The sequence below is a fragment of the Limulus polyphemus genome, unplaced genomic scaffold (assembly GCF_000517525.1).
Source record: "Limulus polyphemus unplaced genomic scaffold, Limulus_polyphemus-2.1.2 Scaffold395, whole genome shotgun sequence".
In the NCBI taxonomy this organism is placed as follows: domain Eukaryota; kingdom Metazoa; phylum Arthropoda; class Merostomata; order Xiphosura; family Limulidae; genus Limulus; species Limulus polyphemus.
The window spans coordinates 375,125-396,513 of NW_013666005.1; the positions used below are offsets into that span (position 1 = coordinate 375,125).

The following is a 21,389-nucleotide window of genomic DNA, read 5'->3' on the forward strand; positions in this document are numbered from 1 at the left end:
AACCGATACTTTGACAAAGTGTGACATATTTTCTAAATTGTACCACAGTTGGACTTCTTTAACACCAATACAAAATTTAATATTTAAGTGTAATGATCACTTCACTAGCATGCAGATTTGCTATACTTTATGTATTGGGAATCAATCCAGTGTATTAGCGATCGAATATTTAGGATCTTTAGATAATGTAAACAATACATCTTTCTAGGAAAAAGTTTTAATAAAAATATTGACAAAACTTACTATTCCATTAAAGAGGCGAACATGAGCTTTTTTGTGCATCAAACATGAATTTAATGCTTGAATGTTGTTCATTCAAAACATTTGTTCAAAAAATCCGTGATTAACTAATAGGTTTATTAGACAAATGAGAAATTCGTTTCACTCAAAATTCTTGGCGTTTTAAAGAGTATTTCTTTCAAAATTTAACATCAAGGACAGGGTTTTAGTGATAACATTAAACCTTATTTTTTATATCAATAGACGGAGGAAAAGTCATTCTAAGGGAATTTGAGAACTAATTAATATTCTTATACGTATACGCTTTTTAAATTTTCATTTATATTTGACGTGAAAAGTCCATCAGATTAATGATATATTTTACATGTTGATTATCTAAATAACGATACTTCACTATTTTAATATTGTTATATATATATGTGTGTGTACAATAAAGAAATTCTAAAAATACTAGCAAGACAAATACAAAGACAGTACAGTTAAATATTTCATATAAAAAAATCTGTGGCATTGTGATGAGAAATTGGTCATTTATAAAAATAAAGATGATAATAATAATATGAAGTTAAAACTGGAAACCGATATTTCGCAAAAAAACAAAAAACATTAGATATTCTTACAAGCATTCGAATTCTTCAAAATTATTGTTTGCTTGTCACTCGTAATATTACTTAAACATGCCTTAACTATAGAATATTATAAATTCTGATGTGTTTTACACTTAACATGATGGAACTGAACGATAGCGTTCTTATCTAGAACTGAAGTGATTATAAAAAATAATTATGTGCTAATAAACATAACTTTCACCAACTGGCTGCAAAAAAATATGGTATGTTCATTAAAATATTATTCAATACAATACTTGAATGTTTAGAATGAAACAGGATTTTATATATTAATAGGGCAACCATATTAAATTCCAAACGTAATTTATTGGTTTTGAGAACGTGAACGACATCCATTCTTAACGTAATTCCCGTTAATTACCATGCATTTCCTCCTGTATTGTTCGGTGAGCTTCATTCTTCCACTTTAATAGTAATACAGGCGAAGTGTTAAAACATCAGTTGTCGACCGTTCTTGAACAATATGCGAAATGGAAAAGGACCATCCATCCGAATTTATCAATTGCGTCCCTACGCAATAAGTTATGTGTTCTGGCATTATTCGTGTTGCAGAAGAACGTTTTCAGCCAGAAGACGGATACTGACGTATTAACATGATTATTTTACAGTCCAATTTACTCGTATGCTGTTGTTTGTTGTTGTTTTTAGCATAAAGCTACAGAATGCACTACTTGTGCTTTCTCTACCACGAGGAAATGAACCCCGGATTTAGCGTTCTGTCCGTGAACTTACTGGGAGATTCTTCATATGCACGTTAAAAAGAATATCCCATTTCTTTCTGAACATCTCTCGTATATTTAAAGTTACTGAAGTGTTCAACGTTTTCATCTTGTTAGTTCTATCTTAAAGAAAATTAGTTAGTCAATTATCTTACACAAGAAGAAACAAATACAAAGAGAATACAGTAAAATAAAGTACTTGAAGCTGAAATCGTCAATGAAGAGTGGGTTGTATAACAGGGAAATAAGTTGGAAAAGTCTTAAAGCCAATGGAGGGAAGAAAATTGTAAAGGGAGAGCAAGGTAAAATATTCAATTAGGCGGAGGAAGAGAGTCGTGTGATAAATAAAAGTATAAGTTAAACCGATAAGATAAGGAAGAGTAGAAAACTCAAGCAACAACAACCAAAATAGCTATATAAAGGAACAGTTCCGTTAATACTGCACATAAGAGCCCAATAAAAGGGATGCAATTGAAATATTCCAGTAGTCAGACGAATGAAAGGTGTTTTATTAGACAGAGGAAGACGGATTTGTGCCAAAGAAAGAAATAGAATCAGTTCATTAAACCGAGAAGAGAAGAGTGGCTTGGAATAAGTTGGAAAAATTGTATAGTAGATTAAGAGGAATAGTGGAGTAAAAGAAGGTATAAGACAAGAACAATCTTATAAAGAGAGGTCAGCTGAAATAGTCAAATAAACTGTGAATAAAATGATACGTAAAGTGAGCATAAATAGTGAGAATTAATCCATTATCAACAGAGTGTAGAGTAACGAGGGAATAGGAGCAGTCCAATACATAGGAAAATGTATCGTAGCACAACACAGAAAAACGAAGTAAGTATGAGTGATAAGTGGGTAAGAAAAGGAGGATAGACAGTTACAGTCCAGTATAGAGAGAAGGTAACAATGGTGTAACAAATGAAGATGGTAAGGGTGCTGCAAAAAGGAAGATAGACAAAATTAAGAAATGCTGATGAAAAGGGGCGAATTATAATATTTCATTACATAAATGAAAACCCGAATAATCCAGAACAAAATTGGTAAGGATGATATGACAGGATGTTAGATCGGAAAGTGGAGCAAATAAAATTAATATAAAAGGGGAACAGAAACAATCCCGTAGAGATATAAAGGAGTAATTTAGGAAAAAATAATTAATAAGGGAAATGTTGTAAAAGGAGATAGAAAAGTCTAGTAAGCAAGGGGGAATAATATTAGGGTTAAAAGAACAGTGATGCAAACAACAGCAAGGAAAACTCTTTAGGTCATTCATGGAGTATAACAGCAAAAACACTTGCTCTCCTAAATCAGACTTTTGTATCGTCCTCTCTGTGACTGGAACATGGAGGTAAATAATGTCCCTCTTCTTCCGATTCTTCCAAAAATTGTCCATCTTCCTTGGAAGAATCCAAGAAAGGTAGCTTCAAGATTAGGCCTTAAAAAAGATAGGGAAAAATAATTACTGGTTCAGTTGAGCTTTTCTCTAAAACAAATGGCAGTGGAAAGTAAAAATCAGCGTCATATATAATAATATAATATGGCCAGTATAGTAAAAGAACGCCCTACTGACGTAATAGCACATTAATAACCCAGTCCTTGAGCGATCTTGATTTGTATATGTCACCTTTAATTACACAAGAGATTAAAAGAACTCCACGAAGCAAAGTCACAATGATAATTGTATCATGTTTTGGATACTAACTGTCTCCTTCCAGATAATGTCGATGTAAGTTAAGGATCAATCAAAATGATAAAACAGAATTGTTTCTTCCATAATAGTTAGCAAATAAGTTACGCGAAAATTATGCTAAACTGGCATCACGCAATTGTATTTAAGGAACACGTATATTTTGTGGAACGTAATGAAATTACTTTTAATTATTGGCGTTATTTTCAAACGGTTGTAACATAAGTAAAGATAGTGTAACGATTCACCCATTTTATATGTAGTACAATGCGAATAATTTGTGTAAATCAAATCCCTGAATCGCTCACACTTAGCTTTTGCAGTGAAACTTAACAACTTAATCAAATTGGAAATCGAATCAACTGTATCGAATATTATTTAGATAAAAGTTAATATAAGCTAAAAATATTATCCTCCTGTAAGCCTTCTAACAAGAAAGCAGGCGTTAGATGTCAGGTCAAGTGACATGAATATACCGTTTAATAATTAGTAGGCAAACAACGATTTATAAGCATAATAATATGATTTATTTATAGTGGAACATACTACATGTTTCGACAGCACAATGGTCTGTCTTCTCCAGGTACGACCCGTGACTAAGCGATACAGGGAAGACTTTCGAAACGTCGTCCTCTACACTTGAGCCGCATAACTAGATCGTATAGTTTAATAGGCAGTTTCCGCCCATTTAACAGTTAACTGAATAGGAATTCCTTACTCTACAAAGGATCATTCCCAATCAGGTCCTGTCGTTTTGTTGTGTCTACTGCGTGTTAAAGTGCATCTTTAAAGCATATTACCATTAGCGTGACAAATACAACTGACATTGTGTTGCTATTATTTACGACATATAACATGTTTACGATTACCTACAGCAGTTTGAAACCGGTTCATCCCATTTTATTGTTTTGTAGTGTTGTGGGTCATTTTAGGGCCCTAATGACGTCAAATCCCTTAAAACAGAATTACTCTTTAAAGATCAACAAAATTCCACGAAGTCGAATCTATATGTTTTGTATCGTTTAACGTCAGAGGAAGTTTAAACCTGATTTTATTTACTGCTCTTATAAATAATGAAGCTTAAACGTTAAACATTGTTTAGATTTGGAGATTAAACTATATTCTAATAATCTTTTATTCTTTTGACCAACTAACTTTAACGATAAACCTTATGTTGAACGTTGATTGTAACTTTTATCAGAAATGCACGTCAAGAATAAAATCTTAATTATATCGTTAAAGTGATGTGTCAGTTTTCACTTCTCTTCCCCATATACAATTCCAAACATATCTGATTATAACAATTGTTAATGGGACGACAATAATTTTAAAATACTGCCAATATCATCGGCTGGAAGTACTATCATTAATTGGCAAAAACTTATAACTGGCGAATTTGATTGTCACCAAATCTAGTCGGCGTTTGGAGTTGACCCCCTCATTTAAACAACGAAACCCTCTATGTCTTCCACATACGTTGGAAATGCTTCTCGGGGTTAAATTACTACGATTATAAATCTAAAATTTGGTGAGATGTTACAACTACCATTGTGTGATAATCCTCTATAAGTCTTGTCACTGAATCATTCTACATATTAAAAAAACCATGTCAAGTGTAAATTTTGCTGCTTACTTCGATTTGAATTATTCAGTTTGTCCTGTACGGGGTGAAAGGTAGAATATATACTTATTTCTTCATAAATTGGTCACTAAATTTACATAAAAGTGTCAAACTGTGTGCAAAACGTCATCAATCTATATTCTTGTTCTTTTGGGAGGTCCAACCAAAAATCTTTCAAAACAATAAAAGTAAAGCAAAAACAGTTGAACTGCAAAATATTATTTCAAAAATGAAAAACACTATTTATCATACGTAAATGGGCAGATATTTTAAGCTTAACGAAAAACTATGTTTTTCTAATTACGTTTCTAACTCTAATAAACTAGCATACCAGTAGCAATTCCGCCTCCGATTGCGACTGCCAGGGTTGTGGCCAAGGCGATGAGCTGGTAAGTTGCCTGAAGACTTGCCGTTCTGCCCTGTCCAGGTTTTATTTCAATCATGTTATTTTGGATATCTTCGTGTTTGCTGGAATGGGCTGGTGGTGACATATATCCAAATATTTCGTACAAGCTAGTTAAGTTATGAAGAAAAATAAGCCCATTAAAACCGTAGAGAGAGAGAAACAAAGACTTTTCAATTTTATGAGTGTTCTTTATTGGCACTAATAACGGTACCCGCGCCTGAAATGGTATGTATTTCTTTAGTTTCTTGGGTATGGTAGGACGACGTGCACGTACGTCATTCCATGGCAGTGGCGAGAGTGAAATTAAAATCTATATACTACTAGAACTCTGAGATTGTTTGCTTACTTGTCAGGTAATTAAATACATCAAAAATGGCGCATAATATGAGAATAAAAATATAAATAAAATATGAGAAATGAGAATAGAAACAGAATAAGACAAGTTTCGTTAAAATCGGGCCACGGGTTACCGAGTTAGCGCCGTTTTCGGGTCACTTTTATCGAAATGTCCAGCATAAGTTCGCGCTCTTTACGAAACTTATTCGTTCAAATCTATTTCCCTGTCAATGTTCCCATCTTCATTAAAAGGCTTAAGATGACAAAAACAAGATCTTGAAGAATTTCTCAATAATGTGCCTTGGTTATGGTAGGTAAGGAAATGAGAAAATTTTCTCAGGCAAATTCTTCATAACCTCTGAATAGTGGGTGACCCAACGGGTCACGGGTGGTCTAGTAGCTATTAAACTCGTAAAATAAAAAGATGGAAAATTTTAGTTAATGACAGACACAGGACGCTTTATAACATAAATGTAAGTCTGCTATTTTTTAGCTTTAATACTGTGGTTTATTTCTTAAATGTTTATAAAGTAAGCAAGTTTAAGTTAAACTCTGTCAGTCTTATGTTTTACTGTTTTCTTCCAAGTTTTGTTCAAGATACGTTAGTTCATTTACCCTATTTTATATAGATTTAATGAATACTAAAAGGTATATTTTAAAATCACCAGAAATTCAGCAAAGAAAAAGAGAGTTAGTAAGGTAAAATGTGTATTTTTAGAACTCTACTATTTTGTTTGTTTTAAGCACAAAGCTACACAATGGGCTATCTGTACCCTGCTTATCGTGGGTATCGAAATCCGATTTTTAGCGTTATAAGTCTTCAGGCTTCCCGTTGAGCCACCGAAGGAGCCCCAATAAGTTAAAATAGATTCCTTTCAAGTTAAGTAAATTATTGGGCTTGCACTTTAAATAACTATAATTCTGCCCCTTTTATGGATTAGAGTTCTTGTAGAAAATACCTGATTTTTAGTGGAGACTGTCAGATCTTGTCCTTGATCATTTCAGTTAAAGCATTTGAATCACTATGAATCAGTGAACGAGAAATTAGGAAATCAAAAACTATATGAAAAAAAGTTGGCTCAAAATGCAACATTAAATAAGTACATTAAGGATAAGCAAAATGTTAGGATAGGAGTAGGGCCCTTGAATGGTGATACCAGAAGGATAATATCAGATGATTTTGGGATGAGTGGGTTATTTTATTCTACTTTTCCTTCAGTTTTTACTAATGAAGATTTAAGCAATATTCCTCAACCTGAACAGTTGGAAGATGGAAACAAGTTTGAACAAGATGACCACATTAATTCTGAGCTTTTCGGGAAGACATTAGGAAATTTAAAGGGTGATAAAGCTCCTGGGCCACAAAATATTTAATTAAGGGTTTAGAAGGAGGTCAAGGATTGGATATGTGAGCCATTTGCTACTATTTTTTGTAAATTCTTGAATAGTGTGCAAGTGCCAAAGGATTGGAAGTCAGCTAATGTCACTCCTTTTTTTCAAAGTAGTATATAAAATTGTTCCAGTAATTATAGGCCTATTAGGCTTACATCAGTGGTGGGAAAAGTTCTTGAAAGTCTGATAAAAGATGATTTACTAAATTATTTAACAAAATTTAAAATTTTGTTAGTTAGTCAACATGGTTTGGTTAGAGGAAAAACTTGCCTTAGTAATATTTTGAGATTCTTTGATGATTTTATAGATGTAGATACAGGTATGGATGTGGTATATCTGGATTTCCAGAAAACATTTGACAATGTGCCACATAAAAGGCTTTTTTAAAAGTTACCTTTGTAAACGTGGGGGATAATTTGGCGCATTGGATAGAGCGCCCTCCATTGGCATAGCGGTATGTCTGCGGACTTACAATGCTAGAAACCGGGTTTCGAGACTCGTGGTGGGCATAGCACAGATAGCCCATTGTGTAGTTTTGTGCTTAACTTCAAAGAAACAAACAAACATTGGATAGAAAAGGCTAGACAGGAAAAAGCAAATAGTTGTTATAAATGGAGGAGTTCAGTCAAACAAGATTAATGTCACGAGTGCGGTACCTTAGGGCTCAGTGTTAGAACATTTGTTATTTTATATTTACATTAATGACATAGATGAAGGAATGATCAATATAGTATTTAGATTTGTTGATGACATTAAAGTTTTGGGTGTTGCTGGCTATAAGAAGAACGCTACTACCCGACAAGTGGATTTAGATTATTTGGTGATTTAGGCGAATACATGTCAGATGTATGGTAATGCATGTGGGGTATCAAAATTTGATCATGAGTATAAATTTAATGGGAATAATCTTAATAGTGTTATAGAAGAAAAAAATATTCGTATTCTGGTTGATCAGTCTCTTAAACCATCCAAGCGATGAGCTGTTGCTAGTGGCAGCGCAAGTAGAATTTTAGGTTGTATCTACAGAAATATCGAATGTAGGTCTAAAGAGGTTATAATGTTATTGTATAGGTCATTGGCCAGGCCACTTTGGAGTATGGTATTCAGTCTTGGGCTGCTTATTTAAGAAAGGACATTGAATTGTTGGAAATGATTAAAAGGAGGGCAACTAGGATGGTAGCGGTGATTTAAAAGTTATTATACGAGGTTAGATTAAGATCTCTGAACTTGTTTTCTCTTGAAAAAAGAAGAGTTAGAGGGAACCTGGTAGAGGTGTTTAAATAGCATTGATACATCATCTTTTTTCATAAGACTAGGGGACACAAATATAAATTTTGGCAGGGTAGGAGTCATCTCTAGCTAAGACGGTTTTATTTTTTGACAGAGTGGTGTGCTTTTGGAGTGGGTTGCCTTCGGATGTAGTGGATGAAGGGAGTTTAAGGGGTAGCTTGATAAATATATAAATGATAAGGGCTGGCTTTGAGTTCTTGTTTGTTTTGTTTTGGTTTAATTTAATTTAGTCCACAAGACAGCCTAGATGGACCAAAAGATATCATATTGTCTTCTAATGTAATGTATGATAATTTCGAAAAGCTCAATTTTTGTTCTTCTAATTGGTGAAATATATTTTTATCTGTTTATTTTTCTTCCAGTTGCAAAGTTCATGATATATCTGTTTTTAAAATTCTATGAACTTATGACTGAAAATAAAGAATAATATAGAACAATAATCAACCACACTACATTTTGCTATATAAATATAGTACTATTAATAATTTAGGAAACTGAATTTAATTGCAAAAATAGGTCAAAAATTGTTTCAAGTCACGACAACTGGATTAATATTAACTTGTCATGAGAAGCAGCTATTAACTCAAATAATGAAACACACTCTATTTCATTAACTTACTTATAACCATAGGTGTCTTCTGAAGCTAGTGACGCAATAATTGCACTAACCAGAGCTCCATATATTCCCGGCATTCCGTGCACATTATTGACTCCACAGGTGTCGTGGATTCTGCAGCATTTGGCCAGAAACGGCTAAAAGTTCAATGATGAGGTCAAAAATCTTACTCATTAAATATTCTGCGGGGAACATTCACAATTTTGTACAATGTTCACAACGTTGTAGACAAAAAAAAATTAAAAAAAGCTGTTGTAAACAAAAAAGACATGTTAAGTGAGATGTTTTAAGAAGTCTTGAAAAACAGCGACAAATAAAGAAATAAAAAGGTTTAAAAAAAGAAAGATTCTAAATCCCAGGTATTGTAAATATTTATTTATTATACCCTCATAGTTTTCTTAAGTACTTGACATTCACATTAAAAAATACTCACATAATATATTGTATTATAATGTTATATTTGTCAAGCGGATCATGAGTCTTGTAACCGAGAAAAAACATTTACTTAATATATCAAACTGAAAAATTGCTATCTATATGTCTTTTTGTTAATGTTTCTAACTTAACATTTGTACATGAAACATTTCATTTCGGTTTCATATTACTCCACGCTATCTTTATTCCATAATTCTACATTTTGTTCTGCTTGTATTTTGGTAAAAGGTTTGTCGAATCAGTAAATCTGCGTACTATTAACATGTTATGACACCATAGGCACATGGTATCTTGATTAGTATAGCAATATGTTATCTTAATTCTGTGATGATTATTTCAGCCTTATTTCCATGATACTACAGTGCTAAACAACAGAGAATAATTCGAATTTATAATATTACAGCTATGACAAGACGAACTATTATTATAAAATAATGCTAATTTTTCTTCATCCTCTCACTTAATTGTATCTAGTTGCGCCTCTGACGATCAATCATAGTCATATGATCTTAAGTGTAAATGATTGATCATTCAGTCTATCCTAAATATATCGTGATTTCAACAGTCTTGTATAAATTGTGACTTTGAAGTAGATCAAAGAGTTTAACTTGCACCAAATTGTAATAAACCATGGATAGACATAAAATCAGAGATTTAATATTCATTCGCGTGGAGAGCCATTAGAAGAATGAAAGTTGATTATTCACAGCTGTTCAGACACCTGTATAAAGCAGACTACCTACCATCTGTAACACAAGCAGACATCTACTATCTGTTTATATAAAGTATATAAAGTCTGAGGATGTAAAATGATAGCTATGTCTGAGCGGTTTAAAAATATCAGTTGTAAATATTTCTATCCTGCAAAACCTCAGAGTAAAGTTGGTGTGTGAGAGAGAGTGATTAAAATATTTCATAGATTTGACGTGTATTTCCTATTTTATCTAATTTCTGTTGTCAAGTTCTTTGGTGGGAATTTTCTCAGTTTTATTATGAAATAATAAATAAGTAAAATTATTCTAGAAATTTTATAAGCAGTGCTTCAAAAAGGTTAGTCCTCTGGATATAACTTTTTCAATCTTAATGTGCACAAAATATTACATTGACTCCAAATGTATAAAAATTGTTACGAAAAGGGGCACAGACAAAGCATCTTACAATATATTCATAATCTGCCAAGCATTGCTTTTCCTTCTTACTGTGAGAAAGCGATATCCCAGAACTGAAAAGACTCCAGCTAAGCATCCAATTATCATTGCACCATACGGCTGTGTCATTAGGTTAGCTGATGTTCCTATAGCAACCCCTCCAGCTATGGCTGCGTTCTGAAGGTGGATCTGCATTCAACAGAATAGATTTGGTAATCATTATTTTAGAATTTAAAATTTTGTTTTAAGTAGCAGCTGAACTGAAATATTAGAAAACAAATGATAATAATCACATAGAAATATTAGTTTGAATATAAATGTTTAACATTCTTTTCATCAAATTCCATCTATATTGTATTTTAAAAAAAGGGTTGAATACTACAGGTTCCAAAAGGTTAATGATAACTAAATGGTAGACAACATTAAAATATGTCTAACATAAACAAAACGAACCAACAAAAGAATAATATTTTGTAAAAATCTTTAAATCTGCTATACTTTATCTTAGTTAGCAAAACGCAAAGAAACAGTCAAATTTATTTATTCCGGCACGTAACATTATTAAAGTCCTATTGCATTAAGTAGGAAAGTGGTTTCCATGTGTGTATATCCCTGTGAAAAGTTTATAAAATAAAGTGTGTATGTAACTAACAAGTAGTATTCCATATTTATGTTTTCTTTTTTAATATAAAGTATCGTATTTATTTATTGTGAGGTCATTACTATAATACTCATTTTGTTTCAAAAGTTTTCTTGTTGGTTTAGCTTGAGTCATAGGTTTTTCTCAGTACGTTTGTTTTTGCTAAGATACACGTGTAACTAGCTAATTACTTTGCAATTGAGGCGTAATTTTCACATAATGCACATCTTAAACCTGTTTACATTTTTTCAGTTCTATTTGGTTACATACTAAATTCGGTTGAGTTCTGTAATAAATTTGGACTAAAGTGTTACTTTCTATAGACTGTCCGGTGAAGGACCTCATCAGCTGTTTCATGGGATAGTTGCATCGTATCCTACTTTAAGTTGTACGTATAGAGAACTACCTTGCGACTGTCACATGGAGAAGAGATGTTTTCGCATTTTAAAAACATTTTTTCTGATTAGTCAGCTGTATTTTGAATACAGGTTTGGCGCTTTCAAAGGAAATTCGTTCTAACTTCTGGGGAAAGTAGTTCGTTCTGATAAGAGCACCAAGGCTTACTGTGGAAGTTCCATTTTTATTTCATTGTATTTCTACTTGTTGATCTGTGTGATGCATTTATTTACATTTCTTTCCTTCATGCCCCCCAGTAGCACAGCGGTATGTCTGCGGACTTACAACGCTAGAAACCGGGTTTCGATACCCGTGGTGGGCAGAGCACAGATAGCCCTTTGTGTAGCTTTGTGCTTAATTTCAAAACAAACAAACTTTCCTTCATTTATTTTATCAGTAATAGCTCTACTACTCTGATAACCACATGTGTCCTTCTTCAATAAATAAAGTGATTATTTTTATTTCAATGTCATGTCTTGTAACTTTCATTTCACCCGCAACAAACATTTTGCATATTATACCCACAAACCTCTTGTTTTCGCGGACATCGAGTGATTGTGAGCTATAATTAAACTTGAATTATCACAGATAACCACGATCGATTAAATTATGGAGCCATTGACCATGAACTGATTTAATTACCAAACTTAAGTTAAATACGAGAAGCTGCAGCAGAACTAGTGGTGCCAGAATAAAAACAAATGATTAAGAAATTCTGATACACAAGATTTATTTCCAGAATACCAAAGTTACAACATAAGCCTTGAATTTGGTAACACTGGATCAAAATTGATCAAAATGCTGCATTGAATAAAACAATATAAAAGCACAGCTATCACAACTGTTAACAAAGTTATAGCTTACCACACTTAAATATGGACCACGTTAAACATATTGTGCAACCAACCAGTTATATTTGTATCAAATAAGTTTGATATATTTAATCTTCAGATTTTTACAATTCTTATAGAGAAATGACATCTAACAGTTTATTAGTTTTATTATAAAAAAATGTGTATGTGAATGTGTGTAGGCGTTAGTTGGCAAAGCCCCAGAGGCCTGTCTATGGCGTTGCTATTAATTACTCATTCCTAGGAAATTTTAACTCATCAGGCCACCATGAAACCTAATGCATTGCTTTATCCCAACGCGAAAAATATTTATAGCTTAGATAGTTTGGAAACATATTCTACTTAGGTAAGTAAATGCATTATTTTGGAGTTAAACTGTTTCTTGAAGACCTCATTTATAGAACTCAACAATTTTAATATTCCCTTTAAGAATTAAATTGATAAGTTTTATCTTCATCATCCCGATGTGAATCAAACAGCTAGCCCTTTAAAGTAATTATTGTGTATATATATACATTACATATAAAATAAGAAGCAATATAAGAAAGTTTGGCATACTTACTTGGTAAATAAGTATTTATTAGCATAAATTTGCAACTACATAAAGAAGATACACGTCAATAGATCGAAACTGTGTCCCTCTACTTTTCACTAGAGAGAGGTCGCCTATTGGTATTCTTCATCATAACTCAATACTATTTGTTGATACTTTCATGCTTTAACCCCTTCCAGACGCTTGTTTTGTTTGTTTGTTTTTTGGAATTTCGCGCAAAGCTACACAAGGGCTATCTGCGCTAGCCGTCCCTAATTTAGCAGTGTAAGACTAGAGGGAAGGCAGCTAGTCATCACCACCCACCGCCAACTCTGGGGCTAATCTTTTACCAACGAATAACATTATAATTATAATATCACATTATAACGCCCCCACGGCTGAAAGGGCGAGCATGTTTGGTGGGATGCGGATTCGAACCCACGACCCTCAGATTGTGAGTCGAGCGCCTTATCCACCTGGCCATGCCTGGCACCTTCCAGACGCTCCTACACTATAGTGAAGGATTTCGGCTCACTTCGTTTGGTCGCAGTTTTTGCAGAGTTTAAAAAATTATAGTTACTGTTGCTGACAATAGGTAGCACAATAGTAGTATTGCAAAAGTCTTATCGGTGGCAAAACATTTCGGAAACGAGCTGGTAGGCCATCAACTGGATATCCACATAATACTCAGAGACAGGAAAACGTGGAACACCACCTTCTAGTGTTCATTGAAACCCTTCATGACTGTGTGGTTTGTAAGGAAAGGATTGCAAGCGAAGGAAGTGTGTGCAAATATAGAAATTCGCATGATGGCACACGACTGGCATATGAAGGAAATTGCCACCACATCCATTTTACGCACAGTCACTGTGGGGTATACTTGTGTCTCAATAAAGGTAGAAACTTGTACTTTATCATACACATAGACAGTATTAACTGGGAATAATCATTGGCTCTATTTGCCATAAGTACCCCAGTATACATATTCATATTATGGTATCTTACTAAGTTCAGAGTCACTGTTTTTTCTGTTACATTGGATGATAATAAAATCTAAGAATTTATATTCTGTCTGGAAAGAGTTAAACTCAGTCTCGACATCTCTGCCTAAGAAAGGGAGTTCATTCAATTTGTGTATATGTGTGAGAGAGTATGCTTCTAAAAATATTTGTGTGTTATGTCGAAGAAGCCTTAGTAAGTAATAGGTGCTAAAATAGGTACAGAAATTAAGTGACTAATGCTTGATTTGTTCTGTGATAGTATATTTAACTCCATCGTTATTTTACCAAAACTCGATATAAACAGTGTCGAGTAGCACACGCGTCATGTAGCCTTGGGGTACTAAGTATCTATTTTAATATTACTTGGTGTAAAAAGTGTCTAGTGGCACACATTTACGTCATGTAGCCTTGAGATACCAAGTATCTCTTTTAATATTACTGGATGTAAACAGTGTCTAATGGCACAAACTTGAGTCATGTAGCCTTGAGATACCAAGTATCTCTTTTAGTATTATTGGATGTAAACAGTGTCTAATGGCACAAACTTGAGTCACGTAACCTTGAAATACCAAGTATCTCTTTTAATATTACTGGGTGTAAACAGTGTCTAATGGCACAAACTTGAGTCATGTAGCCTTGAAATACCAAGTATCTCTTTTAATATTACTGGATGTAAACAGTGTCTAATGGCACAAACGTGAGTCATGTAGCCTTGAAATACCAAGTATCTCTTTTAATATTACTGGATGTAAACAGTGTCTAATGGCACAAACTTGAGTCATGTAGCCTTGAAATACCAAGTATCTCTTTTAATATTACTGCATGTAAACAGTGTCTAATGGCACAAACTTGAGTCATGTAGCCTTGAAATACCAAGTATCTCTTTTAATATTACTGGATGTAAACAGTGTCTAATGGCACAAACTTGAGTCATGTAGCCTTGAAGTACCAAGCATCTTTTTTAATATTACTCTAATTTTTCTATATATTATCTATGGTAATCCAAGTTCAATCGGATATATGGTGTATCCCTACAATTACAATGGTCTTATTTATACATAAATCTCTCCGCTGACAAAGATATATCCAAATCCCATTTTATCTAATTAATAACTTATTTTAACTGTTTAACAAAATTTCCAATGTACATGACTGTTATTTAGCGAACACACGGCCAAGTTGGAAAAATAAACCACTCTTTTTTTTTTCTTTTATTTGTTTCACCCTTGTGTACAACTTCCTTTGTTTCTCAAACTAAAAATTTTTGAATATACAACAGTAATAAAAGACTACAGTAGTTAGCATGGCACTATTGAGACGGAAGTGTGACGTCATAATTAATATACATATGTGAATGATACGCAAATTAATAATTAATGTCTAATTAATGGTTAATCAATTAAAGGCTAATTAATTAACTAGATGGAAATGTAACTACTGACTATACTGTGAAAGTTATATTTCCTATACTGTTGATGTTTCATGATGTTAAAAGGTAATTACCATGGCATCTCTTCATAAACAAATTTCATCAAAGTAGTGAACTGCCTAGAAAAGTAAAGTTCATGAGAAAATAAGGAAGTTACAGAAAATAATATTATAAATAAATAAAGTATTGCTTATGATTTAGAACAAGGAAAACTTATTGCAATCACTAATTGATATATGTTTATTAAACACATAATCAAAACTGAGAATGATGTTGTTATCTTTCCTATCTTTTTATATATAAACAGTGAGACTATTATAAATATAAACATGCAGGAGCTGTATATATGGCAGCCTGATGAGCAGCAGTAGCACAGCTACTTTCTATCATATCTACCTCTTAGAGAGCTGTGGTTATCGTGATATACTTTACAAGCTTTATGTCATTAGGGATATAGGGCATTTGGCAACATAACTAAAAATCAAACCTGGCAATTTAATTTCGTATTTTAAATTGCCAGGGATTCTATAATGGATCTGTAATGTGCATTCCTTATCTCATGTTCTACCACATTGTATAATAAAGTTATCAATCGCTAGAGTTTAACTGTTATAAATAGAAAACGAATATATTTTTATTCAAATATACTCAATGAATGTTTCAAAAATTATGCCCAGGTGTTTCAAAGTTATCTAATGCATTTGTGAATTGGATGTGAATACATGTATTATATGATCAATGAATTAGCAAATATGAAAAACTAGCATTTTAAATTAACTAAAAAGTATGAATGCTTGTGTATGAAAACTGCTTAACGTTTATAATGTGTGAATAACGATGAAATGATGATATATCAGTAGAAATTACTATACCCTGCTCTCAATTATTATTTTATAAATCAAGGTTAATCATTTCACATATTACTATAAGCTGCATAGAGATAATAACCACAGCACTGCCGTAGTAAACAAAGTACCATTATTAGTATGTTTCTTGAAAGACAGTTGGGTTAACAGATAATTTACTATTCAAATAAGATAAAGCTTAGTGGAACAATGCTTAGTAAAATAACAATTTATTCTAAACTTCTCAATTTCTACCACATGTGAGAAAAAAGATCAAACATTCATTTTCTCTATAGAAATCGAAAGAGAAACACCCTGTGGTTACTCACCATATTCAGCTTATCCTTTTCATCTACTATAGAAGCCAGGGCGAAGCTTGTTATAGTGCATGACGTGAGAGACAAGTAAGTGTTGATAACAGCTCTGTGACGATCATCTCCGAGTCCCAGAGCAGAGTTAAAACTAGGCCAGAATATCCACAAAATGATAGTACCTAAAATTCATTTCAGAAGAATAAAAAGCAACAAGTTTTGATTCAAATCACACGTGTCTTTGTCTTAACTGAACTTAAATTTTAATCTTCAAACTAATTTAGCTCAATCCTCTCCAAGTCCTAAATTAGAGATGAAAGTAAACCAGAATGTCCATAAAATTGAAATATATTTCAAGAAGAAATAAAAAACATGTTCTGATTCAAATATGATTTGTCTTTGCCTTAACTGAATTTACATTTCAGTCTTCATATAAATTCAGCTAATGGTCAGTCATATCTGATTGAATTAATTTGTTTAAATCACATGCAAAATAGAATTTGATACCAAAAGAGAAGATAAAATATGTATTTAGAACTAACATGTACTAACATGTATTTAGAACTAACTACTCTCTGAGTAACAACTTTAAAAATTATGTATTTCAAATACCACCTTAGCTATCATAATTTTCGAAAATTATTATTATTTAAATATTTCTACTTTGTTTTTTCAGTTTTTTTTCCATTCTATATGCATATTTTTAACACAGAGATTAGTTTCAGATGGAGGCCAATTCAGTGTAATGATTGCACTCAAATTCTAAAAGACTATCATGTGGTGACTTTCCACTGTACAAACTTTGGTATATCTGCTACATTCACACGAAACTGGCCTTAGTGTAATAAATATAGATATATATATACGTTCGTTTTATATGTTACTTTATACGAAAACTATTGTTGAACTCAAATATGTGTAAAGCACGAAATATTGGCTAACTAAAGTTGTCATCAGATGTAATGTAATAATAATATCCTGCAGTACGTTAACAGTTGGTATATAACATAAGTTCATTCTTACCAATCACTGCAAAAACATCGGAATGACCCATTGTTTGGTCTTTAGAGGGATCCTGAAGTTTCTTCCAGTATATTACAAAAGAAACCGCCAGACCAAAGTAGGCACCAAAGGTGTGGAGGAAAATAGAACCTCCAATATCAGTTACCTAAATAAAAAAAATCTAGTAAAGATAAATTAATCTCTTGTACTCTATTGTTGTACAATAACATAATATTTTTTAGTTACTTTGTTTTGTATATTTTTTCTATTATATGTATAAGACATTAAAAACCTGATGATGGTTAAATTAAATATATTTTACATATTCAAAACACATTTTCCAAAAATCCTCATTTATACACATTAAATTTATTGAAGTTTTTCAAGTATACCATTTTTGGATATCTGAAGAATTATCTAAACACAAGTAAAGTAACTTTATCCTTTTCCCACCGGAAAGGTACATAATAGCAGTGCTTAACTCTGATTTTCTATGCCAATCCATCTCAGGTTAACCCCCAGCTACATTGGTACAGCTAGGTAGACTGAAGCAACTAAGACAAAGCGTCTTGCTAAAGGACACAAGAACATGCCCCAGGGAAACCTCGAACCTGCAACTTTTCGATTACGAGTCCAAAGCACTAACTGCTAGGCTATGCTGTCACCAATGTCTAAACTCTACCACAAAAATTACAACTCTGCTTTTTTTTCATCAACTGGCTAAACATTCTAACAAAAACCACGTGAAAATTAAGTGAAACTATGCAAACAGTCTTCTTTTAGAGTAATGAAAACAAAGCTAGACAAACAGAAGTAATGAATTAAACTATTAATGCATCACCTTATAGATTTCAAGACCTAGGTGTTCATTGCACCCAAAGATGGTAATTTCAATCATTGTCATCACAACCAATTGAACAGGGTTGACCTTTCCCAGCAAGGCTCCATGTGAAATAAGCACTGTTGTAGAACCAAACTCAGCTTTTATAAGGCTAGAGAGAAAGTACACAGAATAATAATATGGAATTAGGTCAAAAGCATCTGAACAACATAAACTCCCTTTTAAATAGGTTCTTGATTTATAAATAACAAGAACTAACTTGAATATTTCGTTGAACTTTATCATTCTGTTCACGAAACACTTCTTTTCAAGGTTTACAAGATAAACTACAATTATTGTGTTTGGGGACTAACTGCAAGTGAGAAATACTTCGACTAGATCTAAATAGTTTACATTAGGAATTTCCCCCTTGAACCCATTACATGCGAGTCACGAAATAATCTTAAATGTCTTTTTTAAAAAACACGATATTCTCAGTCTTTGAAACACAGTATTGTTTGTTTGTTTTTGAATTTCGCGCAAAACTACACGAGGGCTATCTGTGCCTGTGTCCTTAATTTAGTAGTGTAAGACAAGAGGGATAGCAACTAGTCATCAATACCCACCACCAACTCTTGGGCTACTCTTTTACCAACGATAGTCAATCCGATTATTCATCAGTAAAAGAGTGGCCCAAGAGTAGCTTAGATTTCCAATTGAGTGATTCATACCTATTCTTCTTTCCAGTACAGAGTTTGAAAACTGAAGTCTATTTCTCGTGTTTTTCTCTCTTAGCACTGAAATTACCAACCAAATCTATTTAGTATTTTAACTGTTCTAATTTTGGTTAAATTTATGTTATGGTTTCTATCTTTGGGAAGGTTCTTTTCATTTATCAGGTGAAAATCTTGCAAAGTCCAATCCACTTACTGAAAAAGAAAACGTTTTATCTCTTCTACAGTAAGCTCTACAAGCTCACCAAACAATAGATCTACACTGCAAATAAAATTAAACAGTTACTTAATTGTTACATTTCCTTTCATATCTATGGCACAAACTGAGAACTGTCTGGCGAACACATTCGCTAACTCGGTAATTAGTACCAGACTCAATAACTAAGTAAATGACTAAATAATCAACTGATTAACTCACTAGGACTATTGTGTTTTCCTATAATCGCAATATTTTTCCTAAAATCTCTAAGAAAATTCGAGACGTTGATTGCACGTTACGTCAAATCTAGACACTCAGGAAATTTCTAGATGCCACACATCATCAGTACGTCATGCCAAAATTCCATCTAGCAAACAGTACAAAACGTCTAAATTAAAATATTATAGTTCACAGCAATATCTTATTATAGAGCTTTACGGGTGTGGATTTAAACATTGTTAACTGTAAAGATGCAATATAAGAATAATGTAACGATTTCGTGACATATATTGTTCTTTGAAGCTTCAATTTCATACTTTAATTGTTGCACTCTAGTTACTATTCCATTTTTCATGATCCAAATCAACGCTATGTCACAGTTTTCAGTGTTATGTTTGCTATATATTTCGTAATTTAAATAATATAAATTCCGTGAAAATGCCTTATCGAAATGGCAGAGATGTGGTATTTTCTTTTTACGTACATTTAATAAAAGAAATAAGATTGAAATAGTATAAGAAATTTACCTGGTTATGCCAACACGTATCTTGCCATGACGATGATGCCACAAACCCTGCATGATGATCCCCCATTGTACCGCAATGCAGGCCAAAAGAATGTTTAGTCCCAAAACTCTATATCCATATTTCTTCAAAAACGTCATCAAGAAACCAAAGCCGATAAAGACCATAACATTGATATCCTGAAAAACTAACGAAATAATCTAGTGTTTCAGAAATCCTAATTTTCAAAATAAACAAGACAGGTGCTTACTCATTTCTAGCATATCTTTGTAAAAAAAAAAAAAGCTGTTATCTTAAAGAAATTCCTATTGTTAACCCAACCTTCTTAAAAACAGATTTGCTTACAACAATTAGTACTCTTAACCAGGCCTTTATTATTTGTTTATAGAAAACATTGTTAACAAATCTTCATTTGGTAACAGTAACTATGCTTATGGTGTGAACGTCTTTTCCAAGCTGGGGAAGCATAATTGTAATCAATTGTACTTGTCATAAAACATTAGTATTAGACCTATTATACTTTTCAACATTACTTTCTTTATGTAGTCCCTTGGAGATTTTCAAGAATTAGAAGATTATATAATAACAATGTTCCAACCACACTATGTTAGCCCTATACATTACCGACGACGCTATAAAAATTTTATACATGTTTATAATACACAGTCGTTTGCATGACGTTGAAGCCTGTCTTACTGTACAAAAAAAGTATTTTTTTTTTAAACACGCGTCCCTTGAAAAACTTTTCATTTATCTAACAACAACGTTTCGAGCAATTGCTGTTCGTTAGGCTCTCTCTTACACCAAACCTACCGATTAGCAGTTGCTCGAAACGTCGTTGTTAAATATAATAAGTGTTTCTTTCTTCGACGTGTATTTTAATAAATATTTTTTTACGTGTTTGTAGTAGCTACTGCTCACAGGGTATTCGTAATGAACTATTGTACTATATATCTATAAGCATTAGTGTAAAATCGTCCATTTGCAGTTACAGAAGTGTTAAAACAACTTTGTTCTAATTAAAGCTGTATGGCTTGAGGAAGAATACAGGATTCGATTGAGGACCGCGTGGTAATAATTATAAAACTATTGTTTGCTATGAATACTATTTGTGGTTATAGTAGCGTTAAAACATCTTTGTTATAAAGCTGTATGGCTTGACGTAGAGTACCGGTATCGTCGGAATAGTTCCTACTGATATTGATCATCATAAAACTACTGTTTATCTCTATGAATAGCACATCTTTATTCAACTACTTTTAAACAATTTATCGTTACGAACCATGCATTTGTGTTTATTCAGTTATTTCAAATCATTCATCATAACGAACGCTATGAGAATTTACATCGTTTACTGTTAAACCGCT

The 21,389-nt window shown here is 32.7% G+C and overlaps 1 protein-coding gene across 1 annotated transcript in view; it reads right to left on the reverse strand.

Annotated features, from left to right (window-relative positions):
• Positions 1-253: 253 nt before the first annotated feature.
• Positions 254-21,389, reverse strand: part of LOC106457947 (ammonium transporter Rh type B-like) — a 33,959-nt gene continuing 12,823 nt past the window's right edge. The window contains exons 2-9 of the mRNA XM_013917394.2: positions 20,026-20,209; positions 18,368-18,518; positions 17,548-17,692; positions 16,543-16,706; positions 10,571-10,708; positions 8,940-9,073; positions 5,228-5,409; positions 254-3,023 (exon numbers count right to left, since the gene is read on the reverse strand). Of these exons, the coding sequence (XP_013772848.1) occupies positions 2,896-3,023; positions 5,228-5,409; positions 8,940-9,073; positions 10,571-10,708; positions 16,543-16,706; positions 17,548-17,692; positions 18,368-18,518; positions 20,026-20,189 (1,206 nt within the window). The 5' untranslated portion in view covers positions 20,190-20,209 and the 3' untranslated portion in view covers positions 254-2,895. The remainder of the gene's footprint in view (positions 3,024-5,227; positions 5,410-8,939; positions 9,074-10,570; positions 10,709-16,542; positions 16,707-17,547; positions 17,693-18,367; positions 18,519-20,025; positions 20,210-21,389) is intronic.